This window comes from Microtus oregoni, unplaced genomic scaffold (assembly GCF_018167655.1).
Source record: "Microtus oregoni isolate MIOR12 unplaced genomic scaffold, Mior012 000060F_001, whole genome shotgun sequence".
NCBI lineage: Eukaryota > Metazoa > Chordata > Mammalia > Rodentia > Cricetidae > Microtus > Microtus oregoni.
The window spans coordinates 1,407,542-1,431,955 of record NW_024543836.1 but is presented as its reverse complement, the minus strand read 5'-3'; the positions used below and the strand labels follow the sequence as shown (position 1 = coordinate 1,431,955).

The following is a 24,414-nucleotide window of genomic DNA, read 5'->3' as shown; positions in this document are numbered from 1 at the left end:
GTGTTGTGAGCAGAGGAAGCCTTAAAAAGAACCGGTTTCTTCCCTTTCAAGCTTCTTAAAGGACAGTGATGTATTAAGTCCTATTAAAATGCATTAAACGGAAATATTTTTATTGGCCTTTCAAGAAACCAATTTTGTGTAATACATTAAATTTAGGGCACATTTTTAATACCCAGAGATATAAAAATTTTTATTTAAAAGACGACAGGAAATAAAAGGCATCTTCCATACATGATTTGACTTTGAGTCACAGTGTTAAGTTCCTGGCTCAAAGGTATCCCTCTGACCCAAACTAATGGCTATAATAGATAATGAATTAAAGTAAAATTAAAAACATAGTGGGTATGGTTGTATTCAATAAGACAGGAGAGCCAGGGTCAGAAAATGCACCCAACAATAGTCCTTGTCTTAGCTTTCTATTGCTGTGATAAGATGCTGACCATAGGGAGGGGAGGGTTTATGTGGCCCACACATCCTGATCTTTGAGGGATGTCAGTGCAGGAACGCAAGCAGGAGCAGACGCAGGAGCCATGGTGGACGGCTGCTTTCTGGCTTCTTCTTCACGGCTCACTCATCCTGCTTTTTTATACAACCCAGGACACCTGCCCAAAGGTGGTACCATCCACAGCGAACTGGGCCCTCCCACATCAATCATTGATCAAGACAATGCCCCATAGACTTGCTTACAGGCCAATCTAATGGTAGTTCTCAATTGAGGGTTTCTTTTCCCAGATAACTCTAGCTCGTATCATGTGACAAAAAAAATAAGAATAAAAAACAATAAAAAAACAAAACCAAAAAACCACCAGGACAGGTCTGCTGGACATGGAGAGCCCAGACTGCTGCTGCTGCTCACTGACACTATGGTATAAGCCTCAGGAGGACAGAATCACCTGGCAACCATAACACCACCCGCCGAGAGTGTTATCAATAGCTGGCTAATGTTCTTCTCACCCCTGTACTCACAACATTTACCACTGCGACTTTAGCGTCCTTCCCACAGAAGGCAGTAAACACTTCACCCAGTCTTTGGGCCCAGCTGTGGCCCAGGCTCTCACCAATGGGATATGCAGAGACACCATGAAGGAAAGACGTGCTCATCCGAGGGGCTCTGCCCTCTAGTCTTGGTTATCACAGTGAACCTTTCCCTCAGATGGCCGTTCCTGCTCTGGGCCCCTGGGGTGAGCTGGTTGAGAATCACACTCTGTATTAGTTACTCTCCTGCTGGTGCGACGGAACCCACTTCAGGAAGAAAGGGTTTAGTTTATCTCACAGTTTGAGGTAGAACATCACGATGGAGAAGTCGCCAAGAGCTTGAGGCAACTGGTCACATTCCATCCACCGGTCTGGAGAGGAATGAACGCTTTGCCCAGCTCACTTTCCCCCTTACACAGACCAGGAGCTCAAAGCAGGCAGGGGTGCCACCCACAGTGGGCGGGTCTTCCTGCAACAATGAACCTGATTAAGATAATCTCCTGCTGGCATGCCCAAAGGCCCATCTCTCAGAGGGTTTTAAATCTCTTCATTGACAATTGTCACTTCCTCTGTGATCAGAGGCATGAACCGCAAGGCCCAGCTTTGGCCTTCCATCACCAGGAATTCTCCTAAAACTGGTAAGAGGGCATGCATGGTAACAGCACCAATGACTCCAACAGTGGGTGGACTGGGATGGAGGATCTAAGCTGAAGGACAGTCTGGTCTGTACGGTGTGACTCTACCTCAGACTTCTGGCAATTTCTTATCTTCGGTGGGAATATCTATTAATCAAGAAATCAATCTGCAATCAGTTTCCTGGCCATACTGTTCCTCTCACTGAAACCAGTAGAGGGGGTTTTCTGTTGTTTTTGCGGATGCAGCTCAGCCTGGCCTCAAACTCGCCTTGGGTGCATGGATTACAAATTCACTATCCTCCTCTAGTGGCTGGATACATGGAAGCACCAAGGGCCTGAGGGTGTTTTAGAGCTTATTTTTCCTGGTGATTAGGGTTAGAACCCCTTCGATGGAAAGTTATTAAGCAGTCTACTGATAAAGATAGCTCCGAAGGGTAGCACCCACTTCCGTCTTCCTTTGAGGCTCATCCGCACTTCGTATCATTCTGAAAAGCAATCTTTTAAAGATTTTTTAAAATATTTATTTCCAGTGTTCTGTCTGCATGTATGCCTGCAGGCAAGAAGAGGGCATCAGACCTCATTACAGATGGTTGTGAGCCACCATGTGGTTGCTGGGAATTGAACTCAGGACCTTTGAAAGAGCAGACAATGCTCTTAATGGCTGAGTCATTCCTCCAGCCTCTGAAAAGCAATTTTTTATTGCTGTAACTTATTTTTGAAATCCTAGGGGTTGATTTAGGGCCTCATATCCCAGACGAGTGTTTAAGCACAGATGCAGAAGCCAGCCCCTGAAAAAGACTTCATAGCCTCCGTTCTTGGTGGATTTGGCTCTGTAGCTGGGGCTTTGCTCTTTCTGTCCTGGAATTCTCAACAGGTATCCCAAAGGACAAGCATGGCCTTCTCACACACACATCGTCACACAACAGTGACATGTTTCAGTGACGAGCTGCTGACATGTACATCTGACTGAGTCACTTGGAGGTCTCGTCCTTTCCTGCCCGACGCAGCAGAGATTCCTTCTGGTTTCCACTATCACCAACTTTCTCTGCTTGACAGGAACTTGGTTTTGTTTGTACTGAGCGTTTCCTGGCCCACTGGGAGGAGCACAGGATGGCAGTGCTTGTGTCTACATTGCTAATTATCATCTATTTGTAAGAGATGGGAAAACAGGACCAAGAAGGAGTGTGGTACTGTCCGTGAGACCTGCTCTTGAGGTCACCGGAAGATTCCGACATCAGCAAGCTCTAAAAGGCTGAGCTGTTGGGCAGAGGCCAGGCACTGCGGTGGGCACACCACATGTCTCTCAGGATGGCAGGGGCATGGCAGGGCAGCAACTGTGACCCTTTACTGTGGGAGCCTTCTTTGGAGTTTACTACAGGGGAAACCCTGGTTGGGTGAGAAACCCGATTACATCAAACATCTCACACGGAACCTTTATTGCCTGGAAGCCCAGAATTACGATAGAAGTGACACAACAGGATTTCCAAGGGAGACTCCAGCCGAGATGGTACCTGAGGTGGGGGAACCCTCAGAGAGCATTCATATTGAGAGCGGAGGCTGCTTCCAGCTCTTTCTGACATGTTGGTGGAACCGTGTTACTTGCCAATGCAGGTCAACCACCCAGTGCACGCTGCACTGCCTTAGACTCTTCCTGACGTCGATCCTATCAGCTAGAGATTGTGACTTGTTTTTCTTCCGCGTCCCCCAAATGCCACATAGCCCTCTATTCTTTGGTGAACCGTTTACTAGCATGATAAAGAAAGAAGCCTTTCTGACCCACAATAAGACTGGGAACGCTACTTTCTAGCACCACAGCTGAACACAGCAGGATTTTTTTTTTTTTTTTTTTTTTTTTTTTTTTTTTTTTGATTTTTCGAGACAGGGTTTCTCCGTAGCTTTTGGTTCCTGTCCTGGAACTAGCTCTTGTAGACCAGGCTGGCCTCGAACTCACAGAGATCCGCCTGCCTCTGCCTCCCGAGTGCTGGGATTAAAGGCGTGCGCCACCACCGCCCGGCTAGCAGGATTTATTTTTAAGATAAAAGGTTAAAAAAAGGTTATATTTTGATAAATCACACCTTGGAATAAGTTGGTAAATGACTGAAGTATACAACTTTAATTCATTTTACAGCATTAAAAAATAAACACAAGAGAACAAACACCCTAACAATCTGACTCAGCTGCTGGAGGCTATGCCCGATGTGCAGGTTCTACATGAGAAAATCGGTTAGCTGCACACTGCTTACAACGGCAGGGAATTCACAGAACACCAACTCTGCGGGGTGTCTGTGAATAGTCACTTCCATTGTCTGTGCTCAGTATTTCCCCCGTTTTTGTGGGCAGCAGTACTTACCTTGTCACAGAGTTTCATATCTCAAACACAATCATTTTCTTAAAATAACCCCTCAAGTCTTCCTTCTCCCGAGCCTGCAGCGGTATGGTCAGGTAGGCAGTTTTTACAAACGCTGCTCTGTTGTGGCCCTGGTCAACCTGCATCTCTGCTAGGTCACAGAGACCTTGACATGCAGCCTTCGGTTCCTACTGGGTGACCTCAGAATTCCCTTTTCTGGGGCAGCTGCTCAGAGGGACTGGCAGGGACCGTGCGTTTTCAAAGCACACATGCATTTTCTCCGAGCATGTTCGTTTCTCATCCTCAGGAGCAAATGCGGGCCGTCAATCACCTCTGCTCAGCTCACAGTGGGAGCCCGGCAGGGAGAGAACTGCAGCTTCCCATTTTCCCCCGACACTTCTGTAGGACTCTCTAGCCACACCATACCTTTAGTTCCTGGGGTCCATGTGCTCCTGAGTTACTCCTTCTAGAAAAGGAAATGATACAATCCACTTATTAGACTTCCAGACACTACAATGGAACTTGTTATCAAACGAGGAATGTTATCTTTCCCCTTTTTTCTAAAATCGTGTAAAAACAACTCTAAGTTTCTTTTTCTGATGCTGGGATGGGGTGAACCTGCTAAGACTTTTAATAGAACTTAACCACATATGTAAGAAATCCTGCCTGAGTGAGGCTATACCACTACATACGACTTCTTATATTTATACATATCAGTTTCTTATTGCAATTCATATTTACTGACACTAAGCTGAGGAAAAGGAGATCCTCAATTTTCAAAAAAATTTTATGTTAGAAAACATAACTTCTTAGTGTTCTTCAGCAATCTAAACCAAAGATCAACATATAGAAATTGTTTAGAATTGAATGTTGCAAACTGAAAAACCAAAGGCTGCCTATCAGAATCACTTAGGGAACTTGTTGAGAAATCCCTATCCACCACATTGCCAACTGGTGTAGCCACTCTGGCAATCAGTGTGACTTCTCCAAAAGCTAAAACTCCATCTCCCTTACGACCCAGTGATCCCGCTCCTTGGCATATGCCCCAAGAACTCGGCATCCTATTCCAGACACTTGCTCAGCCACGCTCACTGCTGCTCTATTCATAATAGCTTGGAAGCTGAAGCAGCCTAAATGTCCTTCAACTGACAAAGGGATAATGAAAATGTGTGACGTATACACTGTGGAATATCATTCAGCTGTAAAGAAAGATGGAATCAAGAAACTTGCAGGTAAATGCACCAAGGCCAGCTGGACTGTGACTGAAAAAGCATGGGATAAAACTGGACTCTCTGAGCATGGCGAACAATGAGGGCTGATGAGAAGCCAAGGACAATGGCACGGGGTTTTGAACCTACATAATGTGCTGGCTTTGTGGGAGCCTAGCCAGTTTGGATGTTCACCTTCCTAGAAATGGATGGAGAGGGGGAGGACCTAGGACTTACCACAGGGCAGGGAACCCTGACTGCTCTTTGGACTGGAGAGGGATGGGGAGAGGAGTGGGGGGAGGGGGAGAAGGGTGGGAGGAGGGGTTGGGAAATGGGAGGCTGGGAGGAGGTGGAAGCTTGTTTTTTTTTTTTTTTCTCCTTTTCTCAATAAAAAAAATGGAAAAAAAAATATATCAAGTGAGGTAACCCAGACCCGGAAAGACAAAGGCCCATCTTCTTTCTCATCTGAGGTCCCAGCTCCAAGTCTGCAGAGGTGGGTTTATGACCTGGAGAAACATTAACTTCCAGGCCCGTGTGTACAGCGCCTAGTCTCGGCGGCTGAGAATGCCGAGGAAGAATCCATGGCCCTTGCTTCTTTGTCTCCGGAAACCCACACCTGCCAAGTTTGGCTGAGCACTTGGGGTGAACCCTGACTTATTCCGGCCACAGTGGTAGCAGCCTTTCTGAGAGGGTGAAAACATTCCCTATTTATTGTTTTCTGCGAGCAGTGAAACCTTTAATGTCACCCCTACCACACACACACACGCACCCCACCCCTACCACACACACACATACATTACACCTACCCCCTCCCACTAGCGCGTATGCACACATACACACCACTCCTGCCCCCCACCCCTACCACACACACACACACACCCCAGAATTGGAGCATTAGCTGGGTGGGATCTTGCCCTGAGGGCATCTTTCCTGTGATAGTACACAGTACAGTCAGGGGCTTCTCTTTAAGGGTTCCAATTCTTTTAACAGCTACAGTCTTTCCTAGCACAAGTCCTGGCTGCAATCTTAAGATTTTCCTTCACCCACTTGTTGCTTCACTGCAGATTTTCAGAAGAGTGACCAGTAAGAACTATTTCACACAAGTCCATGTCGGGAGGGCTTGAAATTCCCATTACTAAAATTAGTCCATTGCTTTTAAATTCAGCTTCATGCAAATTCTCAAACACAGGTGGGATGCAGTCAGTTTCTTTTCCAGAACATCAAGTGACTAGCCTGCAGGCCAGCTGCTACCTAGTCCTCAGGAGCTAGTCTCTACTGTCTGCATTATATTGGCATTCTTATATTTTACTCCAGTCTTTGGGATAGGGTCTCACTATGTAGCCTTGGCTGGCCTGGAACTCACTAGACCAGACTGGTCTCGAACTTTATAGAGATCCACCTGCCTCTGCCTCCCCAAGTGCTGGGGTTAAAGTTACTCAATTTCTCTCTTCTTTACCTTCCAAGCTTCTCCTGGAACAACCTGTTAAACTCTGCCACTAACTTTGATTATGACTTTCCAAAAAAGTTCCAAAATCTTCCAAACAATGTCACTGTGTGCTCAACTCCGTGACCCTATGGGGGCCATTTCTGCTCAAGCCATGGCAGCACCTGTGCAGACTGAGGAAGCAGGTTCAGTGAGACACCGGAAAAGCTGGACAGCAGGAAGGCTTACATACGGCAGCTACAAAAAAGGACCAGCCTCTGTGTGGGCTGGCGAGACAGCAGATTAAAAACTGGAAGATGGGGGCTGGAGAAATGGCTCAGTGGTTAAGAGCACTGCCTGTTCTTCTAAAGGTCCGGAGTTCAATTCCCAGCAACCGCATGGTGACTCACAACCATCTGTAATGGGGTCTGGTGCCCTCTTCTGGCCTGCAGGCATACATGCAGTGAGAATACTGTATACATAATAAATAAATAAATCTTAAAAATAAAAAGATGTGGAGGTACACAGAAATTTAAAAAAAAACAAACAAAAAACTGGAAGATGTTGAATTTTATCTCTAACTATGAGGATAAGCCAAAAGTATGAGGCAGAGGGTGTTTCCTTTCTCTAAAAATTTGTTATTTTTGCCCAGTATAAACACCTGGACAGGAGCATTTTTGAAAGGGAATTCAATCATAACTGTAGTGTTAGAGCCAGACAGCCTGTAAATAATTTCAACCGTGAAAAGTGAGCTGTGTACAGGAAGTAAGTCTGGGAAGAATGAATCTGCTGGTAACAAATCCTCAGCTTTCTTTACTTCAAGTCTTCGTTTCCCACAGCGAGCTCTGCCTCTTAATAAGCATGGCTCCAGGCTCACAGAAAAATCACTGGCTCAGTTTCTGTCTGGGAAGACCAGATGCAATTTTATTTTATTTTTGCTTTGTTTGAGAGGATCTCACGGCTAGGCTGGCCTCAAATGCACAGCAATCTTCCTGCCTCAGCCTCCAGAACACTGGGATTTCAGACATGATATGCCACACCTGATAGGTTCCTAGTTTCTATTTTTCATTTCAGAATGAGTCCATCTTCTATCATGGTCTGTTGTGATAACTGCTTGCATATCATATTTTTGGATTGTCCATTATGTTTCTATATTTATAAATAAAAAAAAGTTCATTTGCTCAAAGCCACTGATACTATGTAAATTTAAGTCAGGTGTGCTAGCCTAGACCTATATTCCTAACCCCTGGCAGGTAGAGACAGGAGGCTCAGGGGTTCTACGTCAGCCTGTTATTACATGACAAATGACAACCCCATGTAAAAAACCAAAACAATCCCTATAAATGTTTAAATCATTGACACTTTATAATCCCCAAAACGCTGATAAAACTACCAACAAGTTTTGGCCTAGCAACAAATCCACAGCACTCCACCCTTCCTAGTACAATGTCTCCGCTGTGTCACTGCGGCATCGACGGAGGGATGTGTGGATTGCGCATGTAGCTTGTTTCACTACTCTAAGACGCACGCGGCTGAAAGGAACACCTTTACTTACGCCGCACTGGGAAGAGACTGCCAGTCAGCCTGGTTCACCCACCTGGCATGTTTCTACTCCCAAAGATACTAAAATGTGAAGATACGTATCTCAAAAATCAATGAAACAGGCCGCTTATTTCAATTCTGAACACCTATTACTATTTCTTCACTCTCGTCTTCCACATAAATAAGTCATGGTTTAGTTATGCAAAGCAAACTTTATTTCTGCTATGAATGACAACATATTTCTCTATGAAAGCTTTATTTCTACTGTTCACAACAACATATTCTTCCAGGAAACAATTTCTATATTAGTTTACCATGACGGTCGGACAGAAATACAAGTCAGAAATCCCAGGAAGCAATGGTGTGCAGACTATCAGATATGTGAAAAAAAGAAAAAAAAGCTGTCAACTGTCCACAGGGAGTTCGTCCAGTCAGTCAGCTGAGGACTATGTCATTAGTTAGTCTCTGTTCTGTAGAAAGAACACAATACAAGTAAGAAAATCATCACCTGGAAGGGAATAGCTTTCGTAGTTAGTATTCCCAAACTGTCGGGGATTCTCTAGCTTCTATACAGCCAGTCTGATCCGTTCAATCATAAATGCCACCAAGTAAACAAAACCAAACTTACTCAGAAAGTTGGAGCCCGCAGGGACTGGATTTCTAGAGGGAAAGTTCTGTGAATTAACTTAGAACAAGATGCTGTGAAATATTAAAATTTCTATTTGCCTCAAATAGAAAGAGAAAAAAATTATAAACACAAGACTTATCTCCAAATAAAGTTCAACTACATTCAACATTAACTCTTAACCAGATTCTTATTTCTTAGGTGTGGCTCATTTAGTCCCAGGCGTATTCCTGGAAACAAAAGCAACCAGCATTCAAGAGCCCTTGTACCAACCACACCAAAGAAGTTCTTCCTGTTACAGCCATGGAAAGTGCCGGGGTCTATCACACTACTGTGCTGAACCTGAAAACAAGATCATCACTGACAGACAGGCTCTCACTATGTCTTCCAGGCTGGCCTTCCACTCTTGAATTTACTTGACTCTCCGGCCTCAGTCTCCCAAGAATGGCAACTATAGGTTCAGGCCACCAAACTTGGCCAATATAATTTCTTAATGCAACCCAAAAGGTAGAAAGTTTCACTGTGATAGCCAAGGTAAACAGAGGGTGGTAGCAAAAATCAATGCCATGGTGCATTATAAGACACCCAAACTGTAACTATGTCTATCCTAACCATGTCACCATTTTCAAGTTATAGAACCTCTTTTGAATCTGCCCTGAAAATGTATCTTGATTCAATGAAAAAGGGCGAGATTCATGCTGTGCTGGCTAGTCACGCCAACAGCTGTGCAGGTCCTCTGACTGGGAGCCAGGTGAGCGCACAGCAGCGTGAAGAAGCTCCCATAGTTTAGAGCTTGGGTCTCAGGGTCCCAGGGGCCTGGGAGGTAGTTGTGCACCATCCCTGGACGGGAGGACATCTGAAAGGTTGTGCTAAAGCCACACGTGTCTGAGTCTGAGTCCCATTTACAAAGCCTTTATTTCGGTCTATCAGGGATGCTGCTGTCTCCGGGCCTCTGACGTGAAGGGATCTACACAGACTTAGGTATTAGAGGTGGATCTAGTCCAAGTCTGCTGCAAGCTTGTTCACACTCTCTAATGCTCTCCACCCACACCCACGCTAACCTCAGTCAGCATTTCCGCTCCAGTATCCCGAGTGCTGAGATTATAGGCCAATAATTCCCTTTAAAATGTAAATTATCATTGGGAAAGGCTCAACTATGAGAGTACTTCATGCATTTTCTTGTACTAGCAAGTTAATATTATTGCCCCTTTAGAGGACAAAGATATCCTGAACAAAAACAGTCATTGTCACTGATATGCTGAAACATTTAGACATAGGGTAAGTGTAATCTTTGCAGAATATTTTTATTTCTGTTTATTTAAACAGAATTAAATTAATATTTTTTTTAGTAAACAAAATTTGCTTGCTAATTCTCTTTCAATGATAACTTAGTATTTTTAGAGCTGAACTGTCAAGTGTTTGGAGTAATGAGTGTAGATTTGGTCATTAAATAAGACATTCAAGAGCATTTTTTTTTTTTTTTTTTTTTTTTTTTTGATTTTCAAGACTGGGTTTCTCTGTAGCTTTTTGGAGCCTGTCCTGGAACTAGCTCTTGTAGACCAGGCTGGCCTCGAACTCACAGAGATCCGCCTGCCTCTGCCTCCCGAGTGCTGGGATTAAAGGCGTGCGCCACCACTGCCCAGCATTCAAGAGCATTTTTAAGGTGGGCATTTGTCACTGCCAAATGACTTCTATCAGGGAGGAACTAACAACTTGCTTTGCTTTCCAAAAGCAGGGTCCTCGGTGGTGAGGCCTACAGTGATTGATTCTGACAGTTATGCGCGCACAGCTACGAACCGGACACAGCTGACGTGTAGCAGGGCTGGGAGGGTGATGAGTGTAGGAAACAGGAAAGAGATTGTCCTGGAAACTCAGAATTCATTAGAGTAAAACAATCTAAGATGGCATCTCCCTTAAGTCATAGCTAAAACCCACCACAGGAAAAGACTGAGTTTTAAAAATTACTCAATACAACAATGAATCCCTGTGTTGTTCAGTATTCGTGAGAAAGAAGGATTTAGCACTGGTCAGAGTTCTCTAGAAATACATGGAAGCACATAAGTTTGAGTTCAGAAAGACACGAATGTTTAGGTTTAAAAGGTCTAAATATATATATTATTCATACTGTTTCTCGTTAGTAGGAAGTGAGATTACTTTTTAAAGCCATATTCTATGATTAAGGATTGATGCATCTGTCTGTGGGTGTGTATGCAGGACTGTGTGTAGAGTTCATAGCGGGCACCGGATTGCCCTAGACCTTAGGAACACACAGGTGGCTCTCAGCAGCCTGATGTGAGTCCCCTGGAAGAGCAGCAAGCACCCTCAGCAGCCAAACTCTCTTGCCAGCCCTGACTTTAAACTATTTTTTTAAATTTAACAAATATATTGGCCAGGCAGTGTAGTATTAGGGGCAGCGGGGCTGCATCCCCAGCACCCCAGCCGCCCGCACGGCTAGCTTATGCCCGAAATAACAACACACAAACTGTATTCATTTAAACACTGCTTGGCCCTTTAGCCCTAGCCCTTACTGGCTAATTCTGTTATCCCGATCAACCCATCTCTAATAATCTGTGAGAACCGGTCTTACCGGGAAAGGTTCAGCATGTCTAACCTGGCTGGTGGTGTGTGTCTGCCCGGGAGCGGGGCATGGCGTCTCTCTCAGAGGCATCTGCTCCCTAGAGGAGAGCTGTCAAGTCTCTGAGCTCACTTCCTCTTCCTCCCAGTATCCTGTTCTGTTTTCTCCTCCCACCTATCTTCTAACCAATAAAATGGGCCAGGGCAGTTCCTTTATTAGCCAATGACCTTCCTCCATCAAGGCAGTGGTGCACACCTATAATCCCAGCACTCAGGAGGCAGAGGCAGGCGGATCTCTGTGTGTCCGAGGCCAGCCTGAGCTACAGAGCAAGTTCCAGGACAGGCTCCAAAGCTACAGAGAAACCTTGTCTCGAACCCCCTCCCCAAAATAAACAAAGAAATAAATAAATAAATTACAAAAAGAACTTGGCTTTATTTATAGGGTTTAAGCCAACATGGTCTTAACTAGCTTCTAAAGTCCCCAAAGGAGAATCACAAGTAAAGTACTTACAGACCTTATTCCTGCCAAACTCCTTGGCCAGCGGCTAAGAAAGACTTACCAAGACTCAGTAAGTTCTCTGCCTCTTTTTGGGTTCTTCCCTTGGGGAATCGGCCAGCATGACTTTCAGTCTGACCCCGTTCAGAATCTTCCCGTGCAGGGTTGTGATTGCGTCGTTGGCACTTATCCTGTCTGCGTACTTGACGTAGCCCACGTTCTTTCCTGACACAAGGTAAACCTCGATCAGGTTACCGAAACGGCTGAAACACAGTAAAAGACCCAAGCATCAGCAACAGACGGACGCTCTCAGGAAGTTCTAAATACAGCAAGTTCTTGACTCTTCCCCAGCGCCTATGGCCAACACCCGGCTGCATCAGGTACTCAGCAAACAGCCCCTTCTTCAGGAACACCCTTAGCTCTGCCAGGGGGCTCCCTCCTCTCCAACAGCCTCTTCATTTTTTCCTCACTCCAACATGCTCTTCCTGCCTCTGCTTACCCCACGGCTGCCCTCCCTCCCAACTCTAATGCTTTCTACAGTCTACCTCATGGCTGCCCTCAAGGGTTCCACTTCATTTCCCAGGTAAGCATGAACTTAACTTTCAGGACAGTAATAAATTGTTTGCTTACGTCACAATTAGCACCCCAGTCCAGGGGCTGCCTGGCACAGAGAAGCGGCTCAAATACAAAACAAAACCTAAAGCTAAATTAATCAGTTACATGAAGGTCGACATACTATCACTACATGCCTGATACCGTGTGCATCTTTAACATGCTCTTATCTGCTTACCTCACTAATATTCTTAGAAGGCAAAAGGAAAATGTCTTTTAAAAAAACGCTAGGGTAAAAAAAAAGGGTAGGGTAGATATAGTTATATTAAAATAAGAGAAACTGGCATTTCCCCCTCCCCTTTTCTTTTTACACTTATTACATATTATCCCTATAACCAAGTGATTTGCTCTACACGACGTAATCCTCAGGTGCCAATCAAGTGCTGGCAAACGTAAGATCTTTAGCAAACATTCATCTGCCTGGATCACAACACGAGGAAAACGGAATGCGCAAACAGGCCTATGCGAGCATCTTCTCCCAAGGGACGAGGGATCTGTCCACTCCATACCGCAGTTCTTAAAGACCATCCTGCGTGCTTATGTCTTCAAAACGGGGGGTGGGGGGGAACCAGGAAATTCTGGTAGAGGTTAGGATATGTGCCCAACAAAGGAGTGAATTTTTTTGAAATTTATGCCCTGGCAATGCTGAAGCATACATGGGCAACCCATATGTGGCGGTTCTGTTGAGCTCTTCCTTACTGGGTTTCATTCATGGTCTAAGTTGATGAGGACGACAGCCCAGGTCTCTCCCTCAAGAGGGCACCAGATCCCATTACAGAGGGTTGTGAGCCACCATGTGGTTGCTGGGATTAGAACATAGCAGGCAGTGCTCTTAACCGCTGAGCCAGGGAGGTGCGGCAAAGGAAATGATGGTAAATTGAAAAGGCCACTAAGGAGTCTTTAAAACCTCAGAACAGACCGTTTCTCAGTGGCGAGATTAAGAGAACAGTGGTTACTTGCTTAAATGCATCGAATGTACTTGTTTTTACCTACCGACGTGTGGCTTTGTAGAAGCGAATCTTACCAGAATATATCCTCCAACACGTCTAATGGCAAAGGATGAGGATTAAACACGATAAAAAGTCTCTCTTTCACGGGCATTTCGGGAGGGGCTTTCTTTTTGCACGACGGAAGTGCAACATCTGTCTGGATTTGCGGCACCTGTGACCCAGAACTTCCTCCGAACTGCTGTGGAAGAGCAGGCACAGAGGAGAGAAATAAGATCGCTCTTTGGGGATTTGGGGCCCAGAGCTAAGATGTACGTCACTGCACCATGAGGTCTTTACAATAGTTCTGAAAATGTTTTCTTTGTTAATAAACAGATATCATATTTGCTGACTGCATTACAGAGGTCACATTCTCACACACTCACCAGAAACTGCTGCTGACTTGGGTCACTCCACACCATTGATGTGAGCTGTGACGTCACCATCTGGGTGGCCATTTTTCTGATGAGACTGGAAAGAATAACCAACAATTTACAGAAAACTAGGAAGAGTGACCATCTAAGGGTGACTTCCTCACCCGAGGTTAACTGTTTGTCCCTAGTCGACAAGCCACTGTCCTATCCACCCACGCTAACACATTCCCGGAATGCTACTTACTCTGCCGCGTTACTTCCGTCATCCAGGAAGGAGACCCCTAGCCGATTCCCAGGGGGGTACTGGAATCCGTGCAATTTGTATTTTGCATAAATAGCAGATGCTACATTAAAATACTGAACCACACCATGACCTGAAATAGAAAAAGCAGAGATGGAAAAGGTAGAAGATGGCGGGTATCCCTAAGGCCCAAGTTACAATGTACTCGAAGGTGAAAAATACAGAACTCTGATGATCACACAACTAATAAAGATGAGGTCCAAGGGAACAGAGGGCAAAGCTCTGTTAACACATATGCAATATTATATCACACAACTAATAAAGATGAGATCCAAGGGAACAGAGGGCAAAGCTCTGTTAAACACACATGCAATATTATTTGTAGGCATTGAAGTGTAGTCAAATTTTGGTCAAACAGAAACATAGTACTTTAAGAAAATATGGTCCCAGCATATATTTCATCCAATGAATTGAATTTTAAGACCGCCCCCTCCTTTCTCAGCAGGAACTCAATACGTAAGCCAAGCCAGGGCCTTTAGTTTACAATCCCACTGCCTCTGTGTCCCAGTGACGACTGGGACTACAGGCACTCACCACTAGGCCCAGCTTAAAATTTTTTAATAGAATATCAATATACATAAAAACCAGAACTCTTTTTTTGTTGTTGTTGTTTTAATTTTTGTTTTTCGAGACAGGGCTTCTCTGTAGTTTTGGAGCCTGTCCTGGAACTAGCTCTTGTAGACCAGGCCGGCCTTGTACTAAAGATCAACCTGCCTCTGCTGGTAGGATTAGAGGTGTGCACCACCACCATCTGGCAAAACGGAAACCCCTTAATTCATTGAAATGAGGAGTTTCCCGTTAGTTACATTGTATACTCAGCTGCCTGGAATATCAGAGGAAGGCGGTAGGCAGGAAAGCAGCAGGCTGGGGGCAAGGTCGTAGGCTGCAAGCTGCCCATTTCACATGCCTTGGACGAGATTTCAACTACGGGGGCAGCACTGAAGGGAGGGTAAGATTCGTCCTTGAGCCCAGGAGCTCGCGGACGGAACCAAAAGGTTTCAAAGACCAACTCTGGGGAGAAACACAGCACCATTCCATTTTCCTCTGTAAGGATCAGTGCTCACTGTCAACTCGACACAGCCTAGAGACACCTGGTGAAGGGACATTCAGCTAAGTCACTGCCTGGATCAGAACGTCCGCTGACAGGCCTGTGGGGAATGCAGCAAATCTGAGAATGTACAGAGATGCAGAGCCCTTAGGATGCAAGAGAGTTTGAGAAAAGGAGACTTGGAGGGTGCCTGGGGAGGAAACCTTAAGCATTTTATAACGTTGCTAGCATCAATCCAAAGGGTAAAAATAGACCTAGACTGGGCACTGTTGTTCAACAGTGGGATAGAGAGTCCTTTATTTTGTGAGTTAAAATATTTTTACAGCGAATGACTTTTATAAAGAAGATACATTCTCGGGAATTTATTTACAAAGGTATCCTTGGATTTAACTATAAAGTAGAAAAAAAGGATCTGGAGAGGGTAATGGGTAGTAATGAGATTAAAGTACATGGTATACCTAAAGAAAAACATCATTGTGAAAATAATTACTGTACAGTAAACATATGTATGTTTAACAAAAGAACAAAAAATTAACTAGAAAAAAATAAAATATAAACTTCTTGGAACATAAACAGTACAAAAATGTGTCATGGATAAAAACAACAAAAACAGAAAAAAAAAAAAACAGTAAACTTAACAACAGCAAAACAATCACCTTACCATAATTTGAGTAAGGATCTCGCTGAACCTCACAATACTCCAGGCCTGGGACTATGTCAAAAATGCTGAAGAGCTGCTCCTCCGTGAAGGGGACGCGCGACACAACCGACAGGCGCTTAGAGACAGCTTCCTGGCCTCTGTCACTCTTGTGAAAGCTTGAAAACTCAGGCTGCTGTTCTCCAACTATACACACAGGTAAATCGTTACATTTGTATACACTAAAAATTCATGTAACCATTTGTACACGGCTGTTTGAAGTGTACTATGCCAAACAAAGACACTGTATTTTGTGGTATTCTTTTTTAAAATACACTTTTAACTTTATTCTTTGAGAATTTCATATATGTATGCAATGCATTCTAATCCTATCTATTCTCCCTACTTTGTAGTATTGTAATATTTATTCTACAATCATGAAGAACATGTGACCAGAAAACAGACCACTTCACCCACTTCTCTACTAAACTTCAACACAGAACAACTACAGGAATGTCTAGTTAAATACCACAGGATGGAGTTGAGTATACAAAACTGTGAAATATGGCAAGAATTTTATCTGAAAAGTTATGCCAGTGACAACCAGGGACCTTGATTTCACCACTTCCCAGCAGCCTCTTCTAGCTTCTACTCCTGCTAGTCTCCTTTCTGCAAGCCAAACTTTAAGGCAGCATACTGAACAGATACCTGTGCAACATTTTTGTACTTTTGGTTGGCTGCACAAAGGCAGAATTCACACACACACACACACGCACACACACACACACACACGCACACACACACACACGCACACGCACACACACGCACACGCACACACACGCACACACACGCACACACACACACGCACACACACGCACACACACACGCAGTAGTGACACAGGTTAGTATGTAGATAATGTGTAGCTAGCCAGAAAAATCTATATTGGACATAAGTTAAACAAAATAAGGGTGAAGTATTAAGGATATTAGAAGTACTGACAACTTCTCAGGAAAAACAAGACAAACTACATATAAGATTTTCACTCACTCGGTAAGATTTTCAGGTTGCTGACGAAAGAACGACCTGAGAATGAAATTAGATCACACACTCAATGCTGCTAAAGCAGAGGTAACGGCGGTCCACTCACCAAAGGGAAGCAGGTTTACTCTCGGTTCATGGCCCAGAGCCTCTTGTCTCATGCTACTGTAATAATCTTGCTCCGAGGACTCGGATACTTTATTTTTAGGTTCAGCCAAGAGCGCTCTGAAACCTGAAAGTGAGAAGCCATGAATTTTCAAGCTTCATAGCAAATTTAACATATTTGGACTTACGGGTCTGACCTAGTTTTAGAAATACAACTATAAAAAACAGAATCTACATGGTGGCCACCTCCATCAGCCCGACTTCTTCATCTCATGGTAAAGAACAAAACGTAAATGAGAAAACCACAAACAAAAACAAGCCAAGAACCCCCTCGTCTCATCATCAACAGACGAGAAAGGTCAGCAATGCTGTGCCTTCCACCCCAAGAAAAGATAGCCATCATCCACTTGCCCAGTTTCCTTAGAACTAAAACCTCACCTGGCATCTTCACATTTAACCTTTTGCCAACCTGCCTCCTTTATATGTGCTTAGTATGGTACTTTGCACATTAACTTCTCTGCCTGTTTTTAAGTTATATCTTTAATCACGACAGTTCTGTAACTGGTCCCCTTGTTCTAGATTGAGAGTTCTTACTTAGGGGTCCAAGAATTAGCTTCAAACAGGGGAAGAGGGAGAGACAAGTCACTGAAAGCAGACTGCCAACAGCCACATGAAAGCCAGGGGAGTCCAGGCATGCCTATAATTCCAGCATCAGGGAGGTAGAGGCAGGAGATCAGGCTAGCCAACTGGTGAGCTAGGTTCAGTGACACCCCGCATCCTCCCTAAGCCCCTACAAACCCTCTAAAACAAAACGCTTATCCATGCTATGCAACATGGGTGTACGTCAAGGGGTCATGGCATTCACGTGGCTCAACAGTGTGAGCATGACGGACTAGTTGGCTTGAACTCACTCAGTACTTCCGGAGGAGCTACGGCTGCTTGAGGGATTTGGAGGTGATGGAAAACAAGATATACTTCTTGTTTTCAGCCTTTAAAAGTATTCTTCTATTCTTTATTTTCTAGGTCTTAGCCAATACAGACATAAAGGTTTCCATCTGGGGCTACCAGTTACCTCATTCCTATCTTCCTCTTGGCATGCTGAGGAGCATACCATGGAAGCCGATTAAGAAGAAAACTGTGCTGTGGACTTTAGAAGCACCTAAGAAGTCTACTGATCAACAGCAACTCCTTCCTGTAGATACTGATTTTTATAATGGTCTAAAGTTCGATAATTTATCAAACCTCTCATTTCTCAAAGTCAACTTTATGTATAATGTCGAAGTGTGCAATAATTTATCACTATAGCTTCCAGTTAATTATCTGTGATAGCGAATCTCACCAACCCGATCTTTTTTTTGTTTGTTTGTTTTTGTTTTTGTTTTGTTTTTTTTTTGAGACAGGGTTTCTCTGTGGATTTGGAGCCTGTCCTGGAACTAGCTCTATAGACCAGGCTGGTCTCGAACTCACAGAGATCCGCCTGCCTCTGCCTCCCGAGTGCTGGGATTAAAGGCGTGCGCCACAATCGCCCGGCAAATTCACCAACCCGATCTTAACTCGTATGTTTGTTAGTGTATTAAATACTGGTGAGGGTTTAGGCTGAATAGGAACAAATACAAAGAATAAGATTTGCCGGGCACATGGCATATGCCTATAAAGCCAGCACCCAGGAGGCTGAGGCTGCAGGATCACAAGTTCAAGGTCAGGTTGGGCTATATAGCAAGATCTGTCTTTAAAAAACAACAAGGAAAAATATTTTTAAAACCTAAAAGGGTCAATCAATTTTTAGTACTTTAATTTACAAACTGATTTTTGTATATATATATATAATATATATATATTATATTTATATTATATCCTATATAAATAACAAGCCTGAATATGCCCTGTGCTTACATCCTGACAGCTCTGTCACCAGGATGGCTTCTGTGCATGGCTGATTCCTAAGTCCAAACATTTCCCTCCTTGAATCACATGGAAATATTCACTACTTATTTAACTTTAGCAAAAATCTAGTCAAAGACTCCCTTATTTATAATATTGAGAATTCTTTTTTTAAAGGACTTTTAGCAAGGTTAAAGAACGAACAAACAAACAGATCTGGAGCTGGAACGATGCTGGCACAGTGGTTAGGAACACATTTGCTCTTACAGAGGACCTGAGTTCTGTTCCCAATACACACAGTGGCTCACAACCACCCAGGACTCCAATTCCAGGGGTTATGATCTCCTCCTCTGGCCTCTACAGGCACTGCATCCATGTGGAACACAGATGTGTATTCGGGCACAACCGCACACATAAAATAAAGCTTTAAAAAAAAAATCATTCTTACTTTTATCACAGTTTTCTATTGCCTGGGCGGCTTGGGATGGCTTCAGATACCGCACGTAGCCCAGCCCTTTGCTTTCTCCCGTGACTTTATTCTTGATGATGCTACAGTACTCTATATCGCCGTACACCTGCGAGAGGAAAAGAAATAGCCTCAGGAGGCTCACAACTAATGACAGAAAAGACACTTCAAATTTAAATTTTTACCTACTCATGTCTTGTGTATAAACAAAGCAATCCTTCAAGGCTACACCGACATTCTGCACTGCAGATTTCGCAGACAGTGACGTCGAGCCCACAAAACCCACATACCTTGCCTATACAACAGAGAAACTGAGCCAGGAGAGAAAGAACTTATCCACACCGTCTTGCTCAGTAGAGGACTGTGAGGGCTTTGGAACTGGGATTTGGAGATTCAAATCCTAACTGAGCAACTTAGTACGTAGGCAGGTGACTCATCTTCTCTGTGCCAGTGTCTTCTGTAGCACTGACCGCAATGGATTGCTAAAGGTTAAATGGACTAATTTGTGTTAAATGCCTAAGCGCCTGGAAAATACCAAATATGCAGCAACGCTAGCTGAAACTGTTTAGGTGTCTCTAATAGTATCACCAACATCTGGATGCTCTTCTGAGGGGCAGTTCAAAGTCAAACACGATGGCTCTCTCAGATGGTTAGTCCCATGTGAGAAACACACTAATGTTTACAGTTGAAGGCATATGGGATTATAAACTCATGGCATGTCATTTAGTATGAATTTTACAGAATTCTCTTGTAAATGTTTTTCTTCCCTCTTAGAAAAAAAAAGAGGTAAACATTTTCTTACTATGGATGAAGTATGGAATATAAGTTTTTGGAACCTTTTATTCTTGAAGGTTAACTCTCAACAGGAGGGCAAAAGACACATAGAAAGCATCTTTTCCTGCTAGCTTTTTTTCTTGCTTGTAACCTACCCTCAACTTAGTGCTAAAAGGTTAAACAGAAGAAAATACCACCACCACCACCACAACAACAGCAAAACAACTTAAAACACCGTTGAGTAACTTCTGGGAAAGCCTACATGTAGCCATTGCATACAAAGGCACAAAGATTTAAAATTATCTTCAAAAATCATTTCCTCTGAGCAGTAGCTTAGAGCCGTAATGGCTTCCCTTAAATATGACCTGTGTAGAAGCCAAATTTTAGGACAACACCACTTGCAGGAATAACTTCCCTCTGAACAAGCACCATGTCAACACAGCATGATAGGCATTAGCCAACACAGCCCGCGCACTGGGGCCTGACTGGGGCCTGACTCAGGCCTGCGACTCACTCTGCAGAGAGGCAAGAGAAGTGAGGACCAAGAAGTGCTCAGAACTGTAAAGTCTGAGCGCAGGCTCTGGGGGCAGAGCGGGTTTAAATCTTGGCACCACCACCTATTAGCTGTGTGGTTTTAATGAAAACTCTCTGGCCTTGCACTTCATTTTCTCAGCCTATGCTTTAGGATGAAGTCTGGGCAGAGGGGATGGTCACTGTTACTGTCCAGATGTTTGTGGCTGTACAGTGTTGAAAACAGAGTTATGATAAGAACACACAAGGACCTTAAATTTTTCCTGCAGGTCTTCTTCTGTATAGGACTTTGGTATCATAACAAAGATTCTTGTGAGTTCTTCATCTTCCACATCTCTGTGACTTCCTGACGATCGGGACTGAGCAATGAAAACCTAAGAAACATACAGAGCCCTTAGGATAACGATAACTGTATCCCTATTCCTTAAGCACACTTACTTTATAATACAAGTATTCAACTCAGAAATGCAATGTGATAGGATCTTATAATTTTTTTTTCAAAAAAAGCTTTATTACAGTGATTTAAAAAACTACAATACTAATCTTTACAGCGCTCTTTCCAAACACATTTTGGTTTTTGCACTTTTTCCCTTTTGTCTTGTTTTGAGACAGTGTCTCCCTATGTAACACTGGCTGTGATTAAACCCTGCATGTAGGCCAGGCTGGCCTTAAGCTCAGAAATCCGCAGGTCTCTGCCTTCCAAGTGCTTTCATTTGCATTTCTGACTACCAAGAGCAGGTCACTGTTTGAACAGATGCAGACTTTGTGGTTAGACACAGTGCTGGCATATCTTTCTTTCGTGGTCTACCTGTTTGATCAGATGCTGACTGTACATAAATCAGATTATATGTTCCTCTTTCTCCTAGTCCTGTCAAAGACACTCCAGACTGAGGGTATAGCTCAGTGGTAGAGTGCTTGCCTAGCATTTATGAAGCCATGGGTCTGATTTTCAGAGCCCCTCTCCCACCCCAAAATGTTGAATGTATTTCGAAGCTCTGTTATTGGCTGCATAAGCACACGGGATTGCTATATGTTCATCTTTATGAGATTATCTATTAATATTCTACATACGGATATCTATCTTCACTGATATGAGCTTCTTTTTTCTACGGCATGGTATCTTCAAAGCATTTTCTCTTGTAAACATCACTTAGTTGTGTTTGGTTCATTTTTGTTTTATGGCATCTTCTTTTGGGTGGCACACGGTCTTCCCGTGGAGCCTATGCTGGCATTGCACCCAAGAACTGCTTGCCTGAGCTTCCTGAGTGCAAGGAGTACAGGCAAGTGCCACTATATCCGGTGATGATCTTCTCCCTGAGATGCTTGGTTTGTTTATATTTAATATAATTATTCATATAGTTGGGGTTAAGTCTAGACACTCTACCTGCTTTCCAACACTACATTTTTAGACACAGGCAGCATCGTCAGACTGATCTGTCTCTGTGAATCTCCAAAAGCTCTTCACATGCAGATGGAAAATTTACCAGAGGTTCTACTTTTCTATTGGCAGTTCAGTCTTACTAAAACATTATCAGGGAAGTGAATCTGAATCTAATTTGCTTTGTAGTACAATATTTGTTTATCAATTTGTCTTTGTTTTTTTTTTCTATTTCCATAGGAATGTTAAAGTCTATGACTAAGGCTATAGACTTGTTTGTGCAGCTATAACCATAACATTCTTAAGGTAATGCCACTTCTTATAATTTGGAATGACATAGATCCCCTTATACACAAGGACTCATGAGGCTTTATGCATGCATACGAGTGTGTGTTTCCTTTAAGGAGGGTAGCATATCACTGAAGTATGTGAGGGCCACGGACAGTGAAGGCTGCAGGAGGCAGAATCTCAAAAGGGATACTGAATAAAAAACAAAAACATGTCACTGTATACTTCGGTGGAAGAGAGAGAGCACTGGACCCAGGGACACAAGAGTTGTCACTCTTGCTCAGAGGACAGCTTGTTAGAGAGGCAAAGGACCCTGCTTAGAAAATGGAGTCAGAAGCAGGGTGGTGGCGGCGCACGCCTTTAATCCCAGCACTCGGGAGGCAGAGACAGGCAGATCTCTGTGAGTTTGAGGCCAGCTTAGTCTACAAGAGCTAGTTCCAGGACAGGCTCTAAAACTACAGAAAAAAAAAAGAAAGAAAGAAAAAAAGATGGTGTCAGAGGCATGTCCCTAGGTAGTCTATTTTTAGTTGTTTCTTCAATAATTCCCATCCTAGGCCAAGCACTACTGGGGTATGAGTAGAAACGCTCCTCTGAGTCAATCTAGTTGATACATCAATAATGAATATCCAAAGGAAGATACAGGGAAGCAAGAAAATGCATATATTGGAGGAAAAAAAGGGACCTAAGGTAAAAGAAGATCAGAGGTGCCATCAGCTCACAAATTTCTTTTTTTTAAAAAAATATTTATTTATTTATTATGTATACAATATTCTTTCTGTGTGTATGCCTGAAGGCCAGAAGAGGGCACCAGACCTCATTACAAATGGTTGTGAGCCACCATGTGGTTGCTGGGAATTGAACTGAGGACCTTTGGAAGAGCAGGCAATGCTCTTAACCGCTGAGCCATCTCTCCAGCCCCCTCACAAATTTCTAAATTTTAGAGCCTGAAGTGTCTGTTTACTCTCTGATAAAGGAATGTGTCCACACAGCACGTGAATCACCTAGGGCACGCCTTGTTCTCAGTTTCATCCCTTCCCTAGCTGATAACACCGCATCCTGGTGCAGCAGCAGCAGGAGAGACCCCAACCCACAGTCCATGAACACACATACACGGTATTCTTGTAAAACCAAAGTCAGGACTCCCCAACCTCTGCATCGTTTTCTAGCTTATCACAACATAATTTTACTTTGATAAACCTTGTGGCTATAGGCTGGTCCTGTTATATCCCCTGTACTTTGTAACCGTCGCTTCCGCTGACACCGCCCCCCCCCCAACCCCGGGCACCCCGACCCCAGGCACCGCAACCCGAGTGCCCTTATCCCTGACACCCCAACCCGAGCATCTTCACCTCACACACCCTAACCCCAGTGCCACACCTTGATGGGCTTGGTTTTGTAGGGGCTAAGGCACTGCCCGTGCATCTCCTCCATAGCCCGGCAGGCCTGTGAGCTGCGGGCGAACTTGATGAAGGCGACGCCCTTGGACTCCTTGGTGTGTTTGTCGCGCACCACCCAGATGTCCTGGATGTCTCCGAAGGGAGAGAAGCGCTCCCGCAGCACCGACTCGGGAGTGTACTTGCTGATCACTAGGAAGATGCGGCTGTTGGGCGGCTCGTCCAGGCTGTCCACGCCGGGGCGGAAGCCTCCGCTGCCCGCGGAGCTGCTGGCGTCGTCCATGGTGCCCCACGTAGGAGAGGGAGCCTGGCCGGCTCGGTCCGCCCGCTCGCCCACCAGCCCGCCGCGGCGGTTGCACACCTCCGCTTCCGGAAGAGCGCTGAGCCCCGAAGCAGGTGCGGTCCCCGGCGAGAGAGTCCGGCTTCCGGGAACCTTCTGCAGCGCCCCCTGGCGCCACGGTGGACTCTGAACAGCCCCAAATTTCAGTCCCATGCTAACAGAGGATCAGCCTGTGCAAACCGAGCTGCCTTGTGGCCAAGAAGACCCCACCTGCCAGATGCTTAAGCCTTCCCAAAGCTGGCGTCTGGTTTCTTCTAAGCCAAAAATGGTGTCGTTACGAAAAGATTACTCTTCACCCTCGTAAGAGAGAGACTGGAAGTGGTGACACATGCCTGTAATCCGAGTCTCTTAGGCAGAATTAGTGAGTTCGAGGCTAGGATCTGGGCAACACGCTGTCTCAAAAATAAAGCAATAACAAAAACACCAAACTAAAAA

General features: G+C 44.3%; 1 protein-coding gene across 3 annotated transcripts; it reads right to left on the bottom strand.

The window, feature by feature from the left end:
- Window positions 1-8,322: 8,322 nt before the first annotated feature.
- On the bottom strand, window positions 8,323-24,030 carry LOC121439075 (RNA-binding protein 45). Of its 3 annotated transcripts, none has more exons than XM_041639569.1 (10): window positions 23,623-24,030; window positions 20,831-20,953; window positions 19,257-19,383; window positions 16,932-17,054; window positions 15,808-15,990; window positions 14,042-14,171; window positions 13,810-13,894; window positions 13,462-13,625; window positions 11,890-12,088; window positions 8,323-8,600 (listed from the first exon to the last, which is right to left on the bottom strand). In XM_041639569.1, the coding sequence occupies exons 1-9, from the start codon at window positions 23,920-23,922 to the stop codon at window positions 11,896-11,898; spliced, it is 1,428 nt and encodes a 475-aa protein (XP_041495503.1). In that variant the 5' UTR covers window positions 23,923-24,030; the 3' UTR covers window positions 8,323-8,600; window positions 11,890-11,895. The 3 variants fall into 3 exon arrangements, with proteins under 3 accessions (XP_041495503.1, XP_041495505.1, XP_041495504.1); XM_041639571.1 differs by having other exon boundaries at window positions 13,462-13,622; XM_041639570.1 differs by lacking the exon at window positions 8,323-8,600 and adding an exon at window positions 8,769-8,790.
- Window positions 24,031-24,414: the final 384 nt, after the last annotated feature.

Coding starts and splice junctions, on each gene's coding strand:
- LOC121439075 (XM_041639569.1), bottom strand. CDS start 23,922: ATGGACGACGCCAGCAGCTCCGCGGGCAGCGGAGGCTTCCGCCCCGGC. Junction 20,954..23,622: donor ACAAAACCAAGCCCATCAAG/GTGTGGCACTGG, acceptor TATGTTTCTTAG/GTTTTCATTGCTCAGTCCCG. Junction 14,172..15,807: donor AGATCCTTACTCAAATTATG/GTAAGGTGATTG, acceptor TTTCTATTTCAG/GTCATGGTGTGGTTCAGTAT.